General features: G+C 37.3%; 2 protein-coding genes across 4 annotated transcripts in view; one reads left to right on the forward strand and one right to left on the reverse strand.

The window, feature by feature from the left end:
• Window positions 1–310: 310 nt before the first annotated feature.
• Window positions 311–13,442, forward strand: usp14 (ubiquitin specific peptidase 14 (tRNA-guanine transglycosylase)). Its single transcript, XM_067362030.1, has 16 exons — window positions 311–466; window positions 2,416–2,561; window positions 2,651–2,683; window positions 6,684–6,788; window positions 6,911–7,014; window positions 7,126–7,184; window positions 7,396–7,526; window positions 7,922–8,002; window positions 8,941–9,023; window positions 9,628–9,742; window positions 9,826–9,891; window positions 10,012–10,104; window positions 10,216–10,347; window positions 10,445–10,505; window positions 12,553–12,660; window positions 13,306–13,442. Exons 1-16 carry the CDS (start codon window positions 364–366, stop codon window positions 13,440–13,442), a joined length of 1,557 nt encoding a protein of 518 aa, XP_067218131.1. The 5' UTR covers window positions 311–363.
• Window positions 13,443–14,171: 729 nt separating this feature from the next.
• The window catches only part of thoc1 (THO complex 1), a 31,279-nt gene continuing 27,707 nt past the window's right edge, over window positions 14,172–17,743 (reverse strand). For 2 of the 3 annotated variants that reach the window (XM_067362027.1, XM_067362028.1), the window contains exon 21: window positions 14,172–14,471. In XM_067362027.1, the coding sequence (XP_067218128.1) occupies window positions 14,194–14,471 (278 nt within the window). In that variant the 3' untranslated portion in view covers window positions 14,172–14,193. Of the gene's footprint in view, window positions 14,485–17,743 lie in introns of all 3 variants that reach the window. The other variant, XM_067362029.1, reaches the window with a different exon arrangement.

The raw sequence follows: 17,743 nt of genomic DNA on the forward strand, positions 1-17,743 counted from the left end.
TCCAAGTTATCTCAATGAGGAAAGTGTCCCAATCACCCTGAATTCACCCCTATATTACTACAAACGACATTGACTGACGTTCTCCCTCCAATGGAAGCAGTGTATTAAATGGGACTACTTGGTTTTTAATATTTATTATCCAAGCCTTTGCCATTGGAAGATATATAACCACGCAAAGTCTGCATTATGTTATTAATATTCATGAAGAAGGGCATTACTGTTAAAGGTCTGAAAGATCTTATTAATATTCATAACCCAAAAACCTTCGTCATAGCATTTTGGTGTGAGGATTACTTAGTCGCTCGCCGAGCTCATCGATCTAGTCATCATGCAGTTGCAGCGTCATTGTGGGCTGCCGTTTGAATGAAGTTACAAGACACAAATTTTCCGCATCCCAACTTAAACCCAGCCTTTGGAGTAGAGCTGTTTAAAGGACAAGGAAATAGAAAGATGCCCGTATTTACAGGTTTGTTCACATTTTGATTTTACATAAATAATAGTTAGTCTTTAAACGATAATAGATGCGTGAAAAAAGGTAACGTTAGCGCCGTTAGCATAAGACACTAGCTTCAGGCCTCAATTGATGGGTTGTGTTTAAAAACAGGGAAAGCTGAACAAGAAACATAAATCCCATAGCAAGCATTCTGGTTTGACATGTGTTTAGACGTTGTGTTTATTTTATATGGATATTTGCGATGGGAAATGTAAATGATCAGACTTGAGTATTAGTGATGCAGCATGTTATCATGCTGGCTAGGCACACTTTATTAAAACGCCTATAAATCTTATAGCACTTTCAATCAACCAATAGACAGTATTACTGAACAGTAAGTACAGACTTTAAGTCTACATTTTTTATTTAATTTATTTATTTTGCAGAATTGGCCATAGAACTTGTAGACATCAAATTTGATGCATCATGGCTTGTAGTTGTATCCTTAGTTACGTTAATTGTAATGGATTTCCAGTGCTAAATCTGTTAAATCTATATTTATTTATGTCTTGCTGCTGTAATAGCTTTTTTTTTTTTTTAAATCTGGTTTTGTTTTTTTTAAAAGTTTTGTTGAAGTGTGCCTGTACAGTTTCAAGATGTTATTATGTTATTTTATTATTTCAAAAGGCATGAAGGTAAGTAGAATATGATTACATTTTCACTTTATTGTCACTTTTAAAGCAGGTGTTTTAAAACTGTTCCCGTGGGCCTCCCCAGCCCTACACATTTTGTATGTTTTCCTTATGGACCCTTTTCATATTTCTGTGGTTCTCATAAGCATTTTGTGATATCACTTTAAAAAAAAAAATCCGTATGAAAATGCGCATACAAATACGCATGTGTTCAGTTGAGGTGGGTAAGTGTATTATCCGATAAGACATGCAAATAAACTATGATGGAAACCCATTTCCTGAATAAATCCCTTGATGCACAACAAAAGTCTCAGATGACTTTGCTTTGACAGAGAATATGATTGGATAACTGGACTAACCAGTGGACCAATCACATTGTACAGCATCTCAAATGTTGGTCTGGGGTGTGATTCCTAAAAGCATCATTAGCCAACTTTGGTCACGAGTTCCATTAAACTTTGTTGGTAATAATGGAACAGGTGGCTTTGGGAAATGCATCCCTGAAATGTCTGAGCCAAAGTCTGTCATAAACATGATTTGGTTTATTTCCTTCCCAGAAGTGTCTTACATGATAGCCTTCTCAAACACCAGGCGTCTGAACGCAAGATAACATGACAGTGTTTATTGCATTATTGCATTTCAACTGAGGCATGAGTCATTTATGATTGAAGAAAAGAACCACAGTTTCTTCCCAAATTGCAGCAACTTCCATTTTTATTACAGATATTTCACACCAGTTTCCCATTCTTTTGAACAACGCTGCTGGATGGAAACAGTGCTTTATTTGCAAATGTTTTATGCAATATTCAAATTTTGCGCATAAGTTAAATTCGCAACTTTGGATGGAAACAGCTATAGCTATAGATTGGTATTGTGATGACTCAGAATTTTTTGCTCCAATAGCAAAGAAATATCCACAATAATGTTTTTATGACTTTCCAAAAGAGGGAAGCAATATAGTGTAGTTGATTACGACAGACATTAAAGAGAAGGGTAATAAATTTACTGTCACTCCCTCAGGCGCTGTTTTAGAAACACCCCCTCAGCAGTGTTTTTTGGGGTTTTATTTCAAAGGTAATATGAAAAGTGTAGTAATAAATGTAAGTTTCATTTTTAAAAATTAAAATATAAACATTTTACTAGACTTATGTTAATAATTGTGGAAATCACTGTGAAAAAAGTCAGCAAAGTCATTGCTATCAGCAATGTGCAGATGTGTGGTGCTGAATAATTTTGTATGACTAATTTTTTGTCTTGATTTTTCTTTCTTTTTTTCTTTGAATATCTTAGTGAATGTGAAATGGGGAAAGGAGAAGTTTGATGCAGTGGAGCTAAATACAGAGGAGCCGCCCATGGTGTTCAAAGCCCAGCTTTTCGCTCTAACGGGGGTTCAGCCAGAGAGACAGAAAGTCATGGTGAAAGGAGGAACACTGAAGGTGGTGGCTGTGATCTGTAATGGAAAGCATTAATATTTGCTGTCCTCTGGTATTGCAGGTGTCTGACTTATTTTACTTTTGTTCACCAGGATGATGAATGGGGCAATATCAAGTTGAAAAATGTAAGTATGTGGCTAAGTCTGTTTTCGATTAGATTTAGAAAATGGACAAATTTAAAGAGTTGTCCTGTAATCAGAATTCAGCAGTTAAGTTAAATATTGAAACATAAGATCTAAAATAGTTTATCCAACAGTACGCCTTAAAATAAGTATTGATTCTAATTAGTTCCTTAAAACATGTTCCTAGTCTTAATTTGTGCGTGTTTGTTGATGACCAATCGAGCTCATGCGTTCAGCATGGTTGTGCTGCTTTCAGAGCAGTTGATGCTCTCTCTGTGTTTTTCTGTCGTCTTCGGGCGTCTTCGTATGTTAATTTGTTCAAGCTTATTTTGTCCATTAGATTGAAAGATCTGAAAAAACCCATAGATATACCTGCCCATAGACCCTCCCCTTGAAGAAATCAGGACAGAATTGGTTGAAAGTGGACACGAGACGGATTAAAACACCAGGTGTAAACTGCTATGTCACCCTTGTCCACTTGTGATCCAGTCAACCAAAATGCATCTTGAAGGGGACCTGTTATGCCCCTTTTTACAAGATGTATTATAAGTCTCAGGCAGGCCCGGATTAAGAACACGTTGGGCCCTGGGGCTATAGCAACACCAAGGGCCCCCTTTCATCCGATTGCCATTTCTTTTTATCAAATCATTTTATATAAGCACACTAAATAATCCATGCTATTTAACATATTTTAAAATATATTTAACATATAAAATATTTAACATATTTTAAAATTGTATTGCATATACTGCTGACACAATAATTCTTTCCTCTGATTAACACAAAATAAACTATTTTGAAGAATGTGGGTAACCAAACAGTTGATGGTCCCCAGTGATTTCCACATTATATATATATTTATTTTTTCCTACTATGGAAATGAATGGGGACCAGCAACTGTTTGGTTACCCACATTCTTCAAAATATTTTATTTTGTGTTCAACAGAAGAAAGAAACTCATTCAGGTTTAAAACAACTTGAAAGTGAGCATGTGATGACAGGATTTTAATTTTGGGGGTGAACTATCCTTTTAAGGACAAGGGTCCGCATGCTAACTATTAGGATGCTGTCACTTTAAGACCTGCACGCGTCCGATTTTCTCAACTCACTTCAGACATAACCAACTGTGTTTATGTAAACCTTAAGTGTAATTGACAGTATTATAGCGCAATCAGACGCGAAAGATGAAGTCCAGTAGTCAGGTGCTGTTTGACAGGCTTAAGTGTGTGTGCACGCTTCGGGTGTATGGGGTCAGAAAAAGCGCATCTCAGAACAGCACACGAATGACATGTTTAACTGGCAGGGCTTTAAAGTACATGCAAATAAAGAATTGATTGCGAATAAGTGCAGTGTCCCGTGAGTAACTCTACCGCTGTGTTAACGTGTGATGTGAATGTGTCGAGGTCGAGTTGTACGGATGGAGGCACCAGAACTGCAACTGATAAAATGTGCTTCAAAGGCAGATAGTTGGAGACAAGTCACTCGACATTGGTGTTCGTCAAAAAACAGTAGGAAAGTTAATTCGGGATTTTTACACAGGTGATGATGATGAGAGAAAAACACTGACATTCTGAATCCACAGCAATAAAATCAATCGACTCGTCCCTGTAAATGTTGAAAACACCTTACGTTTTAATGAGAAACAATTACCATCCGAATAGGGCTTAACTCGTAATAAAAATAACTTGATGCAGCTGCTATCTCACCTTTTTCAACGTGTAAAGCACGCAGATCGGCGACGGTGTCGATGGGTGAAGATAATTGAGCTGCCGCTGCACGCGGGGTCTTCCACTGGCTCGAATGTTTTATGTGAACCGAAGCAGTTAGTCAGTTTTGTAATTTTTGCTGTAAGATTAGCATCCCTTTTCTCCCTTTCAAGCTTATTTTTCCTTTTTTGCGCACCACTATCACTTTTTTTTTTTTTTATCATTTTGAACACCAGCGACGCTGAACAAGCAATAAAGGCCAATTTTCTAGTCTAGGCCTACATGCGACAGCATAACGCAAAGAGGCGTTTCCCGATGTCATGCCACGAATTGTAAAGTGATTTTGATTGGACGGTGATTTATCTGTCAGGCACATTTTCCAATCATTTTTTCTTGTTATTTTATTAGACACAAATCAACCACCTTTGACTTGTCAATCTCATTTCCTCCATCCAATCACGGGCCCCCTCTACCCGCGGGCCCTGGGGCTTCAGCCCCACCTAGCCCTTATGTTAATCCGGCCCTGGTCTCAGGTGTCCCCAGAATGTGTCTATGAAGTTTCAACAATTTTTCTAGGGCAACACTGGTTTGCTTTATTAACCCAGACTAGTCCTGACTAGTCCCAGTGGCTCGTTAGGGGTGATAAAATTATCATCCCTCTCAGATTAGATTTGAGGACGCTGATTGGCTAAGTTTTATGTCATAGTGCGAATGTTCTTTTTTTGAATCCGCAAACCTGCTACATAAACCCGTGTCCTGTAGGCGATTTCCCCAGAACTGAAATTTAGACATGCAGGAGCTGTGTATATATTTTGCACAGATGATTTCCTATCAACACATACACTACATGTACAAAAGTATTGGGGGCACACCTCATAATTATTGAATTTAGGAGTATACATTTCAATCAGACCCATTGCCACAGGTGTATAAAATCAAGTACTTAGCCATGCAGTCTGCATTTACAAACATTTGTGTAAAAAATGGGTCTGTGTTATAATGTATTAGTTAGATACTGAATAATGATAAATATTGAATATTAATAATTCTGTTTGCTTTAATGTTTAAGACCATTTAGTTGTAAACCTTTACGATTTATTCAAACATGCAACATGTCCCATGAGCAGCAGCAGTCTCTTTACTTGTTTTGCAATAATTTGCACCGTTGTTTTGTTTGTTTGGAGTGTGGAAAAGAAACAAGACATTTGACTTATTAGAAGTCAGTGTGCCATAAGAATGATTTTGAAACTGATATTTCTAGGTAAGAAAGTTAAATACAGTTGTTTTAAAGGGTTAGTTCACCCAAAAATGAAGATAATGTCATTTATTACTCACCCTCATGCCGTTCCACACCCGTAAGACCTTTGTTCATCTTCGGAAAGAAAATTAAGATATTTTTGTTGAAATCCGATGGTTCAGTGAGGCCTCCATAGCCAGCAATGTCATTTCCTCTCTCAAGATCCATAAAGGTACTAAAAACATATTTAAATCAGTTCATGTGAGTACAGTGGTTCAATATTAATATTATAAAGCGACGAGAATATTTTTGGTGGGCCAAAATTAAAAAGACTTATATAGTGATGGCTGATTTCAAAACACTGCTTCATGAACCTTCGGAGCATTATGAATCAGCATGTCGAATCATGATTCGGATCGTGTGTCAAACCTCCAAACTGCTGAAATCAGGTGACTTTGGCGCGCTGAACCACAGATTCGACACGCTGATTAATAATGCTCTGAAGCTTCATGAAGCAGTGTTTTGAAATCAGCCATCACATCAAGTTATTCAGTTTTTTTTTGGGGCGCACCCAAAATATTCTCTTCAATTTATAATATTAATATTGACCCACTGTACTCACATGAACTGATTTAAATATGTTTTTAGTACATTAATGGATTTTGAGAGAGGAAATGACATTGCTGGCTATGGAGGCCTCACTGAGCCATCGGATTTCAACAAAAATATCTTAATTTGCGTTCCAAAGATGAACGAAGGTCTTAAGGTTGTAGAACGGCATGAGGGTGAGTAAAAAATTACATTATTTTTCTACATTATTTTCATTTTTGGGTGAACTAACCCTTTAACAATCCACTGCAAACTCAGGTCTGGCTATATTCTGTTACACAACACCCATTTTTCATAATCCAATAAATTCCTGATTGTTAAAATCAAGTTCCACACATTTGTTTTGTTGAATAATGAAGCACATTACCTAAGTACAATAGGTTGCAAACGCTGTTTCATGTTGACTTTAAATGTGTTTTCTTCAGTTAAATAGATGTTTTGATCCATGTAGGGGATGACTCTTCTGATGATGGGCTCTGCTGATGCCCTGCCTGAAGAGCCTGTAGTACGACCCATGTTTGTAGAGGACATGACGGAGGAGCAGCTTGCATCTGCAGTAAGTTTTCAGCCAACAGATCTTGGATCAGAATGATCTGCTATTTAAGTATTTTAGCAAGAATCACAGAAACAGGCCTTCTCGTTTTAACTGCTCATTTCTACAATCTTTGTCATGTTCAGATGGAGTTGCCATGCGGATTGACAAATCTGGGCAACACATGCTACATGAATGCAACAGTGCAGTGTCTACGCTCTGTGCCTGAGCTCAAAGGTGCTCTCAGGAGGTACAATTTAGGCATTTCCATCATATCAAATTCAGAGATTTTATGTGGTGTAATACATCAATGTGGTTTTTTTTGTTTGTTTGTTTTTTGGTAATTTGCCTCCATCTGTAGGTACTCTGGTGCCTTGCGGTCTTCAGGAGCTAATGCACCTTCCCAGTACATAACAGCAGGTGATGAACTTTCACTGTGTATCAGTTGAGGTTACAAAATAAATTCTTGACTCTTTCATTACTTATTTGCCCAACATTTTGGGATCAGTATGTCCAAGCTTACTGCTCAAGATTAATGCATAAAACAGTTAAGCTTTGTAGCAATACTGAATCTTACAGTTTTTGTGGACAGCATGTAGCACATGTTTGATCAAGTGAATTCTTCACTTAGCTCTGCGTGATTTGTATGAGTCCATGGATAAGACCTCGTCAAGCATTCCACCCATCATTTTGCTGCAGTTCCTGCACATGGCCTTCCCACAATTTGCTGAAAAAGGAGATCAGGGACAATACCTTCAGCAGGTTAGGTCATATCTTTTTAGATGAAAAGATCTTTTTATAAACATTTGAAGGCTACATGTGGTTTAAATGTATTATTTACTTGTTTTTTATCATAAATAAGCTTAAGTTTAATTAATATTTTTATTTTCAAATAGTTAAATAAAATGGTAAAATAGTTATTTTTCCATGGTATCAAATTTGGTACCAAAAACCATGAAATTTTACTCGTTATGGTACTGTGACAACTATATTACAGCAATGCAGAGAATGTAGTGTAAAAAAAAAAACAAGTCTTTATCATATTTGTCTGGAACTATTTTACAAATAATTTGTGCATTTTTTTTTTCTGTTTGCATGTTTTTGGTCGTGTGTGTCTGTGTATATAATATATTTTCCCTTCCCTCCCATTTACTCAGGATGCCAATGAGTGCTGGGTCCAGATGATGCGAGTCCTTCAGCAGAAATTAGAACCTGAAGAACTAGAAACCCCACCGGAGGCAAGGCTACTGTATTATATATTATAGGGTTGTCAAAAGTACCAAAACTTCAGTAACAATTTGGCACTGAAATTTTAAAAAATACAACTATACCAGCATTTCTGCAGTACCTGTAGTACTCAGTACTGGGTATTTTTGGTGCTCTGTGTTAGGTGGCTGCTTTCAATGCTCCCATGCGTATCTATGTTGAGCACTCTGTGAAGAGCGTCAAAGGTTTCTGTTTACAATGTGTTTTTGAAGCGTTGATCATTGTAGCCAATCAGACATATGTTGAATGCGTTGAATGCAGAATCCACTCAACACCACTCAAAACACCGGAGCTTTAATTCACCATGCGCTTTAGAGTTCTGCACGCTCATGAATCCTTTCATTATTTCCAAAAAGTGTAAATAAGAGATTCATTGTGCAGTATAGATAGCTTTTTTATTATTATAGTGGGAGATTTCACAGTAGTGTAGATGTTATGGATTTACATCTGTTTTTAATTGTGCATTTGAATCTGAAACTGCAATGTTTGATAGCGATATTACCATAGCAACAGATGGGACAAAGCAATCTGATACTGTCAAAATAGATGCGCATTAAGTCTTAGTGTAAATGCAAACTAATTGTCCTGCCACTTGTTCTATGTATTGTATATACATTTCTTTGTCCTTCATTTTATTACTAATTTTTGACTCTTTTTTTTAATATACATTTGAAAGCTACATGCTGTTTAAATCAACATAAATAAGCTTATTGAATATAATTTTTTTTATTTTCAAATGGTTAAAATGGTAAATTTTTCTATGGTATCAAAATTGGTACCAAAATCCATGAAATTTTACTCGTTATGGTACTGTGACAACCCTAATATGTTCAGTCTGGAAATTTAAACGGTTTTACAAATAATTTATGCAATTGTTTTTTCTGTTTGCATGTTTTTGGTCGAATAACAGACTGACAGTGATAGTGGAGCTGCTGCCTCCACAAAAAAGAAGAATTTCATCGATCAGTATTTTGGTGTTGAATTTGAAACTACGTATCCTTTGACAAGTGCCTGTTGTGCAAGTCTATATCAGCATGTGCTCTCTGTCAGTATTTCTTTGTGCTGCAGTTGATTTTATTATAATAAACTGCACGGCCCGTTTATTCCTTCAGCCTTACCTCGCAACTCCAGAACCCGATTTGGATTTAGTCTTAAAAAAAATAAAATAATAATAATTCACAGTGTGGTACAGTTTCACACCCTGACCCTAAATAATTGCTTGCTGGCAGCCTGGCCTACAAATAAATAGATTTTGTCATTTGATTAAAATGTGCTGAGTTTTGTTTTTTGGTTAGGAGGTGGTCAGGGTGATGATTCATCAGAGTTTTAGTCTTTGAGTTGACTTAAGATACTCTGATACATTGAGAAATTAACTCCTGAAGAAAGTTGATAGGAGGAAGATAGAAGTTTTATGTTTGGGGGAATTATCTATAATGCCACTGACTCTTCGTTTGACTCTTTTGAATTCACTGCATTGCATTGCTCTGCAGCCATAACTATGTATTGAGGGGATGGCCAGGACTGAGTAGAAATGTTCTCCAGTCCTATAGATATGAATGTGTGACATTTTTAAGGTACTTAACCTTTATGTGTCCAGTATGAAATGTACTGAATCAGAGGATGAGGATCCAGCTAAAGGCTCAGAGAGCCAGCTGCAGCTTAGCTGCTTCATCAACCAGGAAGTCAAATATCTCGCCACTGGACTCAGATTGGTGAGTGCAACGTTCCATATGTAGGAAGTACCACCAGTGTTCACAATCCCTGTTAATCTTTACCTTTCTTTCTATATACCTAGAGGCTACAGGAGGACATCACGAAGTTTTCCCCATCCTTACAAAGAAATGCCTTCTATATCAAATCGGTATGTATTACCTCTTGGCATTTCTGACTTTTGTGGCATTACTGGAGAAATGCTGCTTTGTTCCAGTGTTCTCTTTCGTACAATAAAAAATGAACATTCATTCATGTTTTTGCATTTAAGTCCAAAATCAGCCGTCTACCAGCATACCTCACAGTTCAAATGGTCCGGTTCTTTTACAAAGAGAAAGAGTCTGTGAATGCCAAAGTTCTTAAGGTAGGTCTTTTGCTGAGGAGTTATTTGGTATATAAAGTGTTGTCACCAAAATATATATATAAATCGATTTGATAATTTATTTTGTGTAAACTTTAATTTTGCTGTATTTAGGATGTCAAATTTCCTCTTATGCTGGACGTCTATGAGCTGTGTACTCCTGAACTTCAGGAGAAGATGGTTCCTATGAGGTCAAAGTTTAAGGAGTTTGAAGACAAGAAATTGGAGATGCAACAGCAGCCGAAAGCAAGTGCCCATATCATACTGAACATTTCTCGCATTTTGAAAAGCTATCCGTAAACTGGCTAACATTTTGTTTTTCATTTTATTTCACATTTAACAGGTGATTCAGAAGGTTGGGGCTCCAAAGGAAACAAAATATGAACCTTTCTGTTTTTCTGAAGGTGAGTGTTCACTGCAAAGCTACTTGATTAGGGCCCAAGCGAAAATTCGCGCAGGGCCCTCTTGATCCCCTAAAGATTATTATTAGGGCCCAAGCCAATGAAATGGCGAAGGGCCCTCTTGTTCTTCTAAGGATTATTAGGGCCCAAGCGAAAATTCACGCAGGGCCCTCTTGATCCCCTAAGGATTATTATTTTATTTATTTATTTTTTCCGTCTTCCGGGGCTTTTTGGGGGCCTTAACATGTGCAAAAACTCCTGAAAATTGGCACACACATTGGAATCTGCGGCCATTAGGACGCCGCAGAGGCTGGTACCCGGGCGTGGCAGGGGGGCTCGACAGCGCCCCCTTGAAAAAAGTCTGAAATCTTTGTCCATATATTGAACACACTTGCATGTATTAGTATGAAACTTGGTACACTTATAGACCTCATCGGGCCGAACAACTTTCATGCTCTAAGTTAAACGTCACCCCAACAGGAAGTCAGCTATTAAGGGTTGTTTGAAAAACGCATGCTCTGGAATTTGATATGCTCCTCCTAGACGATTAATCCGATCACCACCAAACACGGTCAGCATTAAGTCAAGACACTGATGATGAAAAATATATCTTGAACGGTTTGGCCGTTTTTTTATGGCGAGAAAAGAGAAACAGGAAATGTGTTATAAGGTCTGCATACATTGATTGATGTTTATGAAACTTCAGGTGTGTGTTCGTTATAGGAGTCTGATCACATGGATGTGACTATTGTGAGTAAAAGTTATAGCGCCACCAACTGGCAGCAAGAATTGTCACTTTCAAAATGCATTGAGTTTACTGTTATTTTTACTTGATTTGCTTCAAACTTCATCAGTGTAATGTCAATACACAGCAGATGTAGACCTGTGACAGGATTTTTGATATTTTAAATATTGTTGCCATGGCAACACATCAAACTTTAATAATATTCTTGTATAATAATATATAGTGTTTTTGAAGCTCTTAACATGCTTCAAATTGCATGAAACTCGACACGCATCAATATTGTCAACCAGTAGACATGGACAAAGCCATAGAAATGGGCATGGTGGAGGGGCTCAGTAGCGCCACCTTTTGACCCCTTTGGGGTTAGTTTTTCCTACAGTCACCAAACTCAGTACACATATTGTTTTCATCAAGCCAGACAATTTTCTACTTTAAACTCATCCGCTCCGACCAACAGGAAGTCAGCTATTTTGGTTTGAATATAAATTTTTTGAAAAAACAGGCTATGAATTTTATACTACTACTCCTATAGGGTTTATACAATTTACACCAAACTTTTTTAACTTGGTGCTAACACATTGAAGTTGCTTAATTGTAAACGGATTTTGGATATCTCAAACGGTTTGGCCGTGGCGAGGCAACAAATTTATGGCAAGAAAAGGGAAACAAAGTGTTATAACTTCTGCATAACATTAATTGATTTTGATGAATCTTCGGCTGTTTGTTCGTTGTACAAGGCTAATCACATAGATGTCACTATTGAGTCATAGTTATAGCAACACCAACTGGCAGCAGGAAATGTTTTACTTTCTGCATGCTTTTGAGATCAACATCTTATTTTTACCCGATTTTCTTCAAACTTCTTTTGAATAATGTCAAAACATGGCAGATGTAGACCTTTGAAAAGAATTGTGATATCTCAAACACAATTACCTTGGCAACGCATCAAACTTTAATATTCATTTTGGAAGCTTTTAAACTCTTAGCATGCTTCAAATTGGAGTTTGAAACTCCATACAAACATCAGGATTCTTAGCCAGTAGACATGGGCACAGCCTTAGAAACAGGCAGGGAGGAGGGGCTCAATAGCACCACCTTTATAGTGCAGTAAATGTAGAGTGAATTTGACATAGTCCTTCAATGTTTAACCGTTTTAACTGCCTATTGCCCACCGTGCACAGTTGCCCTGAAGCCACCGGGGTGGCGGTGCCACCGGGCTTGGGCCCGCCATCGCTGCTCGGAGTTATATTATTTATTTTTTTAATTTATAAGCTTTTAACTTTTTTTTTTTTTTTTTCTTTATAGACTTGGGCTCTAACAACAGTGGTTACTATGACCTGCAAGCAGTTCTGACACATCAGGGCCGATCCAGTTCATCTGGCCACTATGTCGCCTGGGTTAAAAGGAAAGAAGGTAAAGTATTGTCTCTGACAGATCAAGTTTTTGCATTCATTATTTGTAAAACGTACTTGCATAATCTTTATTTGCCTTTGTAACTGTAAACGTAGCTTGATTGCATTCTTTGGTGGCTTTGTTGTTGGATAATGTTACTTTTTCAAGTAATCCATTACAATATTGCATTACTCATTTGAGTAATGCAATAAAATAAAATGCTTTGGAAAAAGGCAGATGTAACGTGTAGGAAAGGACATTTGATTTTATTCTAGTGAATGAGAAATAATTGAAGTGTTTGGATCAACCACTGTAGTTAGAACCGGGGAATTCAGTTTACAGCTTTTATAGAGCATGATGTCAGCCAAATCAGTCCCTGTTGGAACACTAATGGACGTGTTACAAAAGAGCTCAATATCTAAACAAGTTGGCAAGTTTAATCTCCAGCTCAAGCTATTTTTTTTTTTTTGACAAGGTTTATTGCTTCTGCCATTTCTGTAGAGTCCACTCCTGCTTTTAGAGGAAAAATTTTTTGCAATGAGGAGCAGGTTGCAGCTAAACAGTTTCTAATATTCCTTAAGACCTTGATTAGCTTGTTTAGGTGTTTTATTTAGGATTGGATATCCCTGCTCTACAGCGCTTTGATATTTCACTCTTTCTGAACAGATGAATGGATGAAGTTTGATGATGATAAGGTCAGCGTGGTGACCCCTGAGGACATCTTGAAGCTGTCTGGTGGTGGGGATTGGCATATAGCATATGTCCTTCTGTATGGCCCTCGACGTCTGGAAATACTTGAGTAACAGTGTTTCACAGAAGAAACTTAAACCATAATTGCCATTTTCAAAGCACTGTCTGTATAGATGTGCAAATAAATGTGTCTTTAAAAACATTACCTTAATTTCTGAACTCTTCATGCATCTCAAGTGGCATGTCTGTTAAGGGCGTTTTCCCCTTTTACGGATGGTAGATTGCTGGACCTGATCCTTTTTATTGGACGTGGAGCAATTTTTTTTTTTTTTATATGCATTGACTTTGTTTAAGCCTGTGAAAAGGTGTTCATGCTCAATAGTGTCCCATCACAGGAGAAGTAGTGACTTGGTATCTAAAGATATTCTTGGTCACAGGTTTTGGACATGTAAAACAAATACATCAACAGGAGTTGTATGATATTGGGATCTTACCAAAAGAAACTCAGTTTACAAGGATCTGCTGTGTGTGAACAAATGTATCAAAGGTGGATTTCATATCAAAGCACTTTGAGAGGATGTCTTTACGCTCAATTACTGCTTCTGTCTTCTGGCTACCATGCAACAAATGCCACTAAACTTTTGTGTCCTGAAATATTCAAATACAATCAAAGAGAATTTACCTCTGTTTTCACCGTTTATGAAAAGCCAGTAAACTTATTACAAACATGCCATTGACACTCTTGTGTGGATTTTGTAAACAAAACTATTGAATTCATTTCAGATTCCATTTATTTAAAAAAAAAAAAAAAAAGTACAGGGAAAAAAAAAAACATTAAAACCAAACAAGATAAAGGAGATGCTGTTATGTTTCATTGAGACCATCTGCGATGTTACGGAATCCAGCTGTGGTCAGGGCCGTGACCAGGCTCTCCATTGTTGCTTGAGGGCCTTCTCGGTCCTGCCAGGCCACCAGTAGCATCTTTGCCTGAAGTTCTACATCCTCACTGTCAGCCTCTATCACACGAATCTCCTTCTCGCTCATCTCCAGATGGTCTGCCAGCGACTTCCACTGGGAGCCAAGCTTGGCTGCAATCTCATCCATCTGACTGTTGGTCACTCCCTTGCTCTGAATGCTGGGACCTGGAAAAATTCACTATATATATATATATATACACAGCTATGGAAAAAATTAAGAGACCACTTAACATTGATTTCTGAACTTGGAGTGGTCTCTTAATTTTTTCCATAGCTGTATATATAGAATATAAAAAAAAAAACATTGAATTCACTGTCAAACTAGCTTTGCCACATGAAAAGTACCTAAGGAGAGATTCTAAAATGCACATCCACTGGACACTTTACTATCCCGTGAGGCCACAGGAGAAGATTTGTGAATGGCAGTGAAGCGATGCAATTGATGGTGCAGGTGACATGGCAGATGTAGTATGTCTGAATTTCATTCATACTAGCCATATTCATATTATATAGACCATACTTTTAAGTTTTAAACCAAATGTATCATGCGATTTCAAATGCAGTGCTAGTGTTGCAAACCTTAAAGGGTTAAGTCACCCAAAAACAAAAATTATCACAATTTACTCCCCCTCAAACCATCCTAGGTGTATGTGACCACCGGTCACGAATTAGAAGTCTAAATTTTTAAAGAGCAATGTCGAAGGAGCTTGAGTTTGTTGCTAACCTCTATTTGTTTGAACCACGAGAGGCGTCTACCCTCACCTAAGCTTACGCTACATTCTACGTAATACAATGGAACTCTCTCGTGAAAGGACGTTACCGGAAACTAGTGATTACAGTTTATAACGTTATAATTATGGATATTTTTCTTATAAAAACGCATCGCTTCGCTTTATTTGTTACCCCCCCCTGAGTCGTATGGATTACTTTTATGATGGATGGATGTGCTTTTTTGGGCTTCAAAAGCTCAGTTACTATTCACTTCCATTATGAAGCTTGGAAGAGCCAGGATATTTTCTTGGCCCAAATGGAGATAATGCAAACCACGGGCATCCATATTGTACATTGGTCTTTGCCCTTCTGTGGCTTAAAAACATCTCTTGTAATCGCTAGGTTTTGCCTATTTCTGAGTTGAACGCACAACACTGTTAAGATTTTTCCAATTAGATTTTTCGTAAACTACTCATAGTAGATGATACATTCCATCATGAAAATTGCTTAAATCATTGAGAGGCCAAGCTGGCAAAAACGCCAAAGTGGACGTGAGGCTGCATCTCTGCAACACTTTGGTGTATTGAGATAAAACCTACCTACCTGTCATCACAAGCATGACCTGAGATTACTTGCACAGTTTTGGAAAGGAAATATGAAAAATGGTTATTTTATAACTTTTAAACATTGGCAAAAGAAAAAAAGACAAGACTGGATTTTTTTAGATTTAGTGCAACATACAGTCTCGAACAACGCCCAATTTTCACACTGGTCAGTTTGAGCAGCTGTCATTTGGAAGTTTGACCCAAAAAAACAAAACCGCACTGGTGTACAGAGTTCCTACACATTTGCCAATTCAAAATTTTTCAAAAACTTAAATTTCCAAACCTTTTCAGACCTTATTTAACAAATGATTCATACAGCATTACTTTCTGATTTTTTTTGGTTGATAGTACAGTCATCTGTAAATATTTTTAATTATCTCAGGGGTTTTTATATTTTCTCGAAGTGACAACATACAGAACCCCTAAAAAACACCACCACCACATATTATATATACATATATACATACAGACTTGACATGCCCTCGAGAAATTATTCACGTGAACAGCATTTTTTTGTGTGCCTTCGGTTTACAATTTCTAGTTTTATATACATTATAATAACCTGTTTCCTTTCTGTGTCACTCCCATCTTACTATGAAGAAATAGAGCATGGACGCACATGGATTAAATAGAGATCTATTTGCTCAAAATTTGTCTTTCCTTAGGAGTAGTACTTCAGATATCAAGGGCTAGGCCTAATGTCCAATTTAATGCATCCTCTTTGGCAGCGAAGAAACCATGACACGAAATGGGCTGATGGCACAATATGGCTGTGCATTGTCTTATTTGCGAAGTTCAAGGGTCTATATATAAAAAAAAAAAAAAAAAAAAACTGTAAATAAGTGTTAAATTTGGCTTTTGTTAGGGCAGTATGTCATTTTAAGGTCTTAGGTCTGCTTTAATGCATACTTTGTGGTGGCCAAGAAACCACACCTCGAAATGGGCTGATGGCGCAATAGGTGGCTCAGTGTGCATTGTCCCATTATGCCAAGTCTATTGTCCTATACGCAAGTCTGTATATTTTTCATATTTTGCAAAGGTCCTTTTAGAGGCTCTGTAATACAGCGCTACGAATATCATGAGAAGAAACCCAAAACTCTTATCTGCATTTTTGCATAATGAAAAAGTGCATCTTAAATTCATTCAGTTGTATTTGGCAATCACTAAATAATCATTAAAGCTGCAGTAGGGAGTTTTAGAAAACGTTGACTTAGCCTGAAAATTTGAACAAGCACAACTCACAGGTCACTCCCCCTTGCTCTCTGCTGCGCTACAGCCCTCCCTCCACAGCTCCTCCCCCATCACAACGGAGCCTGCCGTGAACGCGCCGGCTAAGTAAGGCTGATAAACAGTTATAGCACATTCACTGATACGAACAAAACATCAACAATATGATTTACAGTGACTATGGCCTGCCCATACTTTGACTACAAACTTGGTCCTCAAAACATTACGTATTTTGCAATACATCTAATGTAACTGACGTATATGCACTATTTCTATAAGTAATAAATAGCTAGTAAGATAATATAATGGTAATGTTACAGTACGCAAATAACTGGCTTTTATTTTATTTTAGCCAAGAATAAAACAAAATTTGTTATTAAACCACTCTGCCTCTTTTCGTTTTATTTAAAAGAAACAAACAAAAACATATTAATAGCCTCAGGCAACGAGTGATTAATTATCTGCAATGTCTGCTTATATTTATAACAAAACGAAATATTAAACAACCCTGCCTCTTTTCGTTTACATTTCAAACATATTAAATGTAATACTATTTGTGCATTCTCTGATTATCTTCACTGTAATGAAATGAAATAGGCTTTAACATTTTGTTAAATGTCAGTTTTAATGTTCAATAATAGCCATTATAAAAGGTATAAAAATATACAATAGAAATAAAGCAAACAGTTCAGTCAAGCGTACAAAATCAGCGCTTTAGTATGATACAAAAGTTAAATAGCCATATATAAATTTATGAAACGTCACGTTGCCCTCAGCCAAAACAGAGCCGGCGGCAAACGTCAGAAGGATTAGCCGAGGTAAGGCTGCTCTCGGCTGGGTACATGAGCGCTGAGAGTCCGGTGATCGCCTGGATCTCAAAACTCCGACAACGTC

This window comes from Chanodichthys erythropterus, chromosome 16, assembly GCF_024489055.1.
Source record: "Chanodichthys erythropterus isolate Z2021 chromosome 16, ASM2448905v1, whole genome shotgun sequence".
Taxonomy (NCBI): Eukaryota; Metazoa; Chordata; class Actinopteri; order Cypriniformes; family Xenocyprididae; genus Chanodichthys; species Chanodichthys erythropterus.

Excerpts from the sequence above, each read along its gene's own strand:
- usp14 (XM_067362030.1), top strand. The coding sequence starts at position 364 with ATGAAGTTACAAGACACAAATTTTCCGCATCCCAACTTAAACCCAGCC. Across the intron at positions 7,185-7,395 it reads TTCCCAGTACATAACAGCAG|CTCTGCGTGATTTGTATGAG; the intron begins GTGATGAACTTT and ends TTCTTCACTTAG. Across the intron at positions 8,003-8,940 it reads AACTAGAAACCCCACCGGAG|ACTGACAGTGATAGTGGAGC; the intron begins GCAAGGCTACTG and ends GTCGAATAACAG.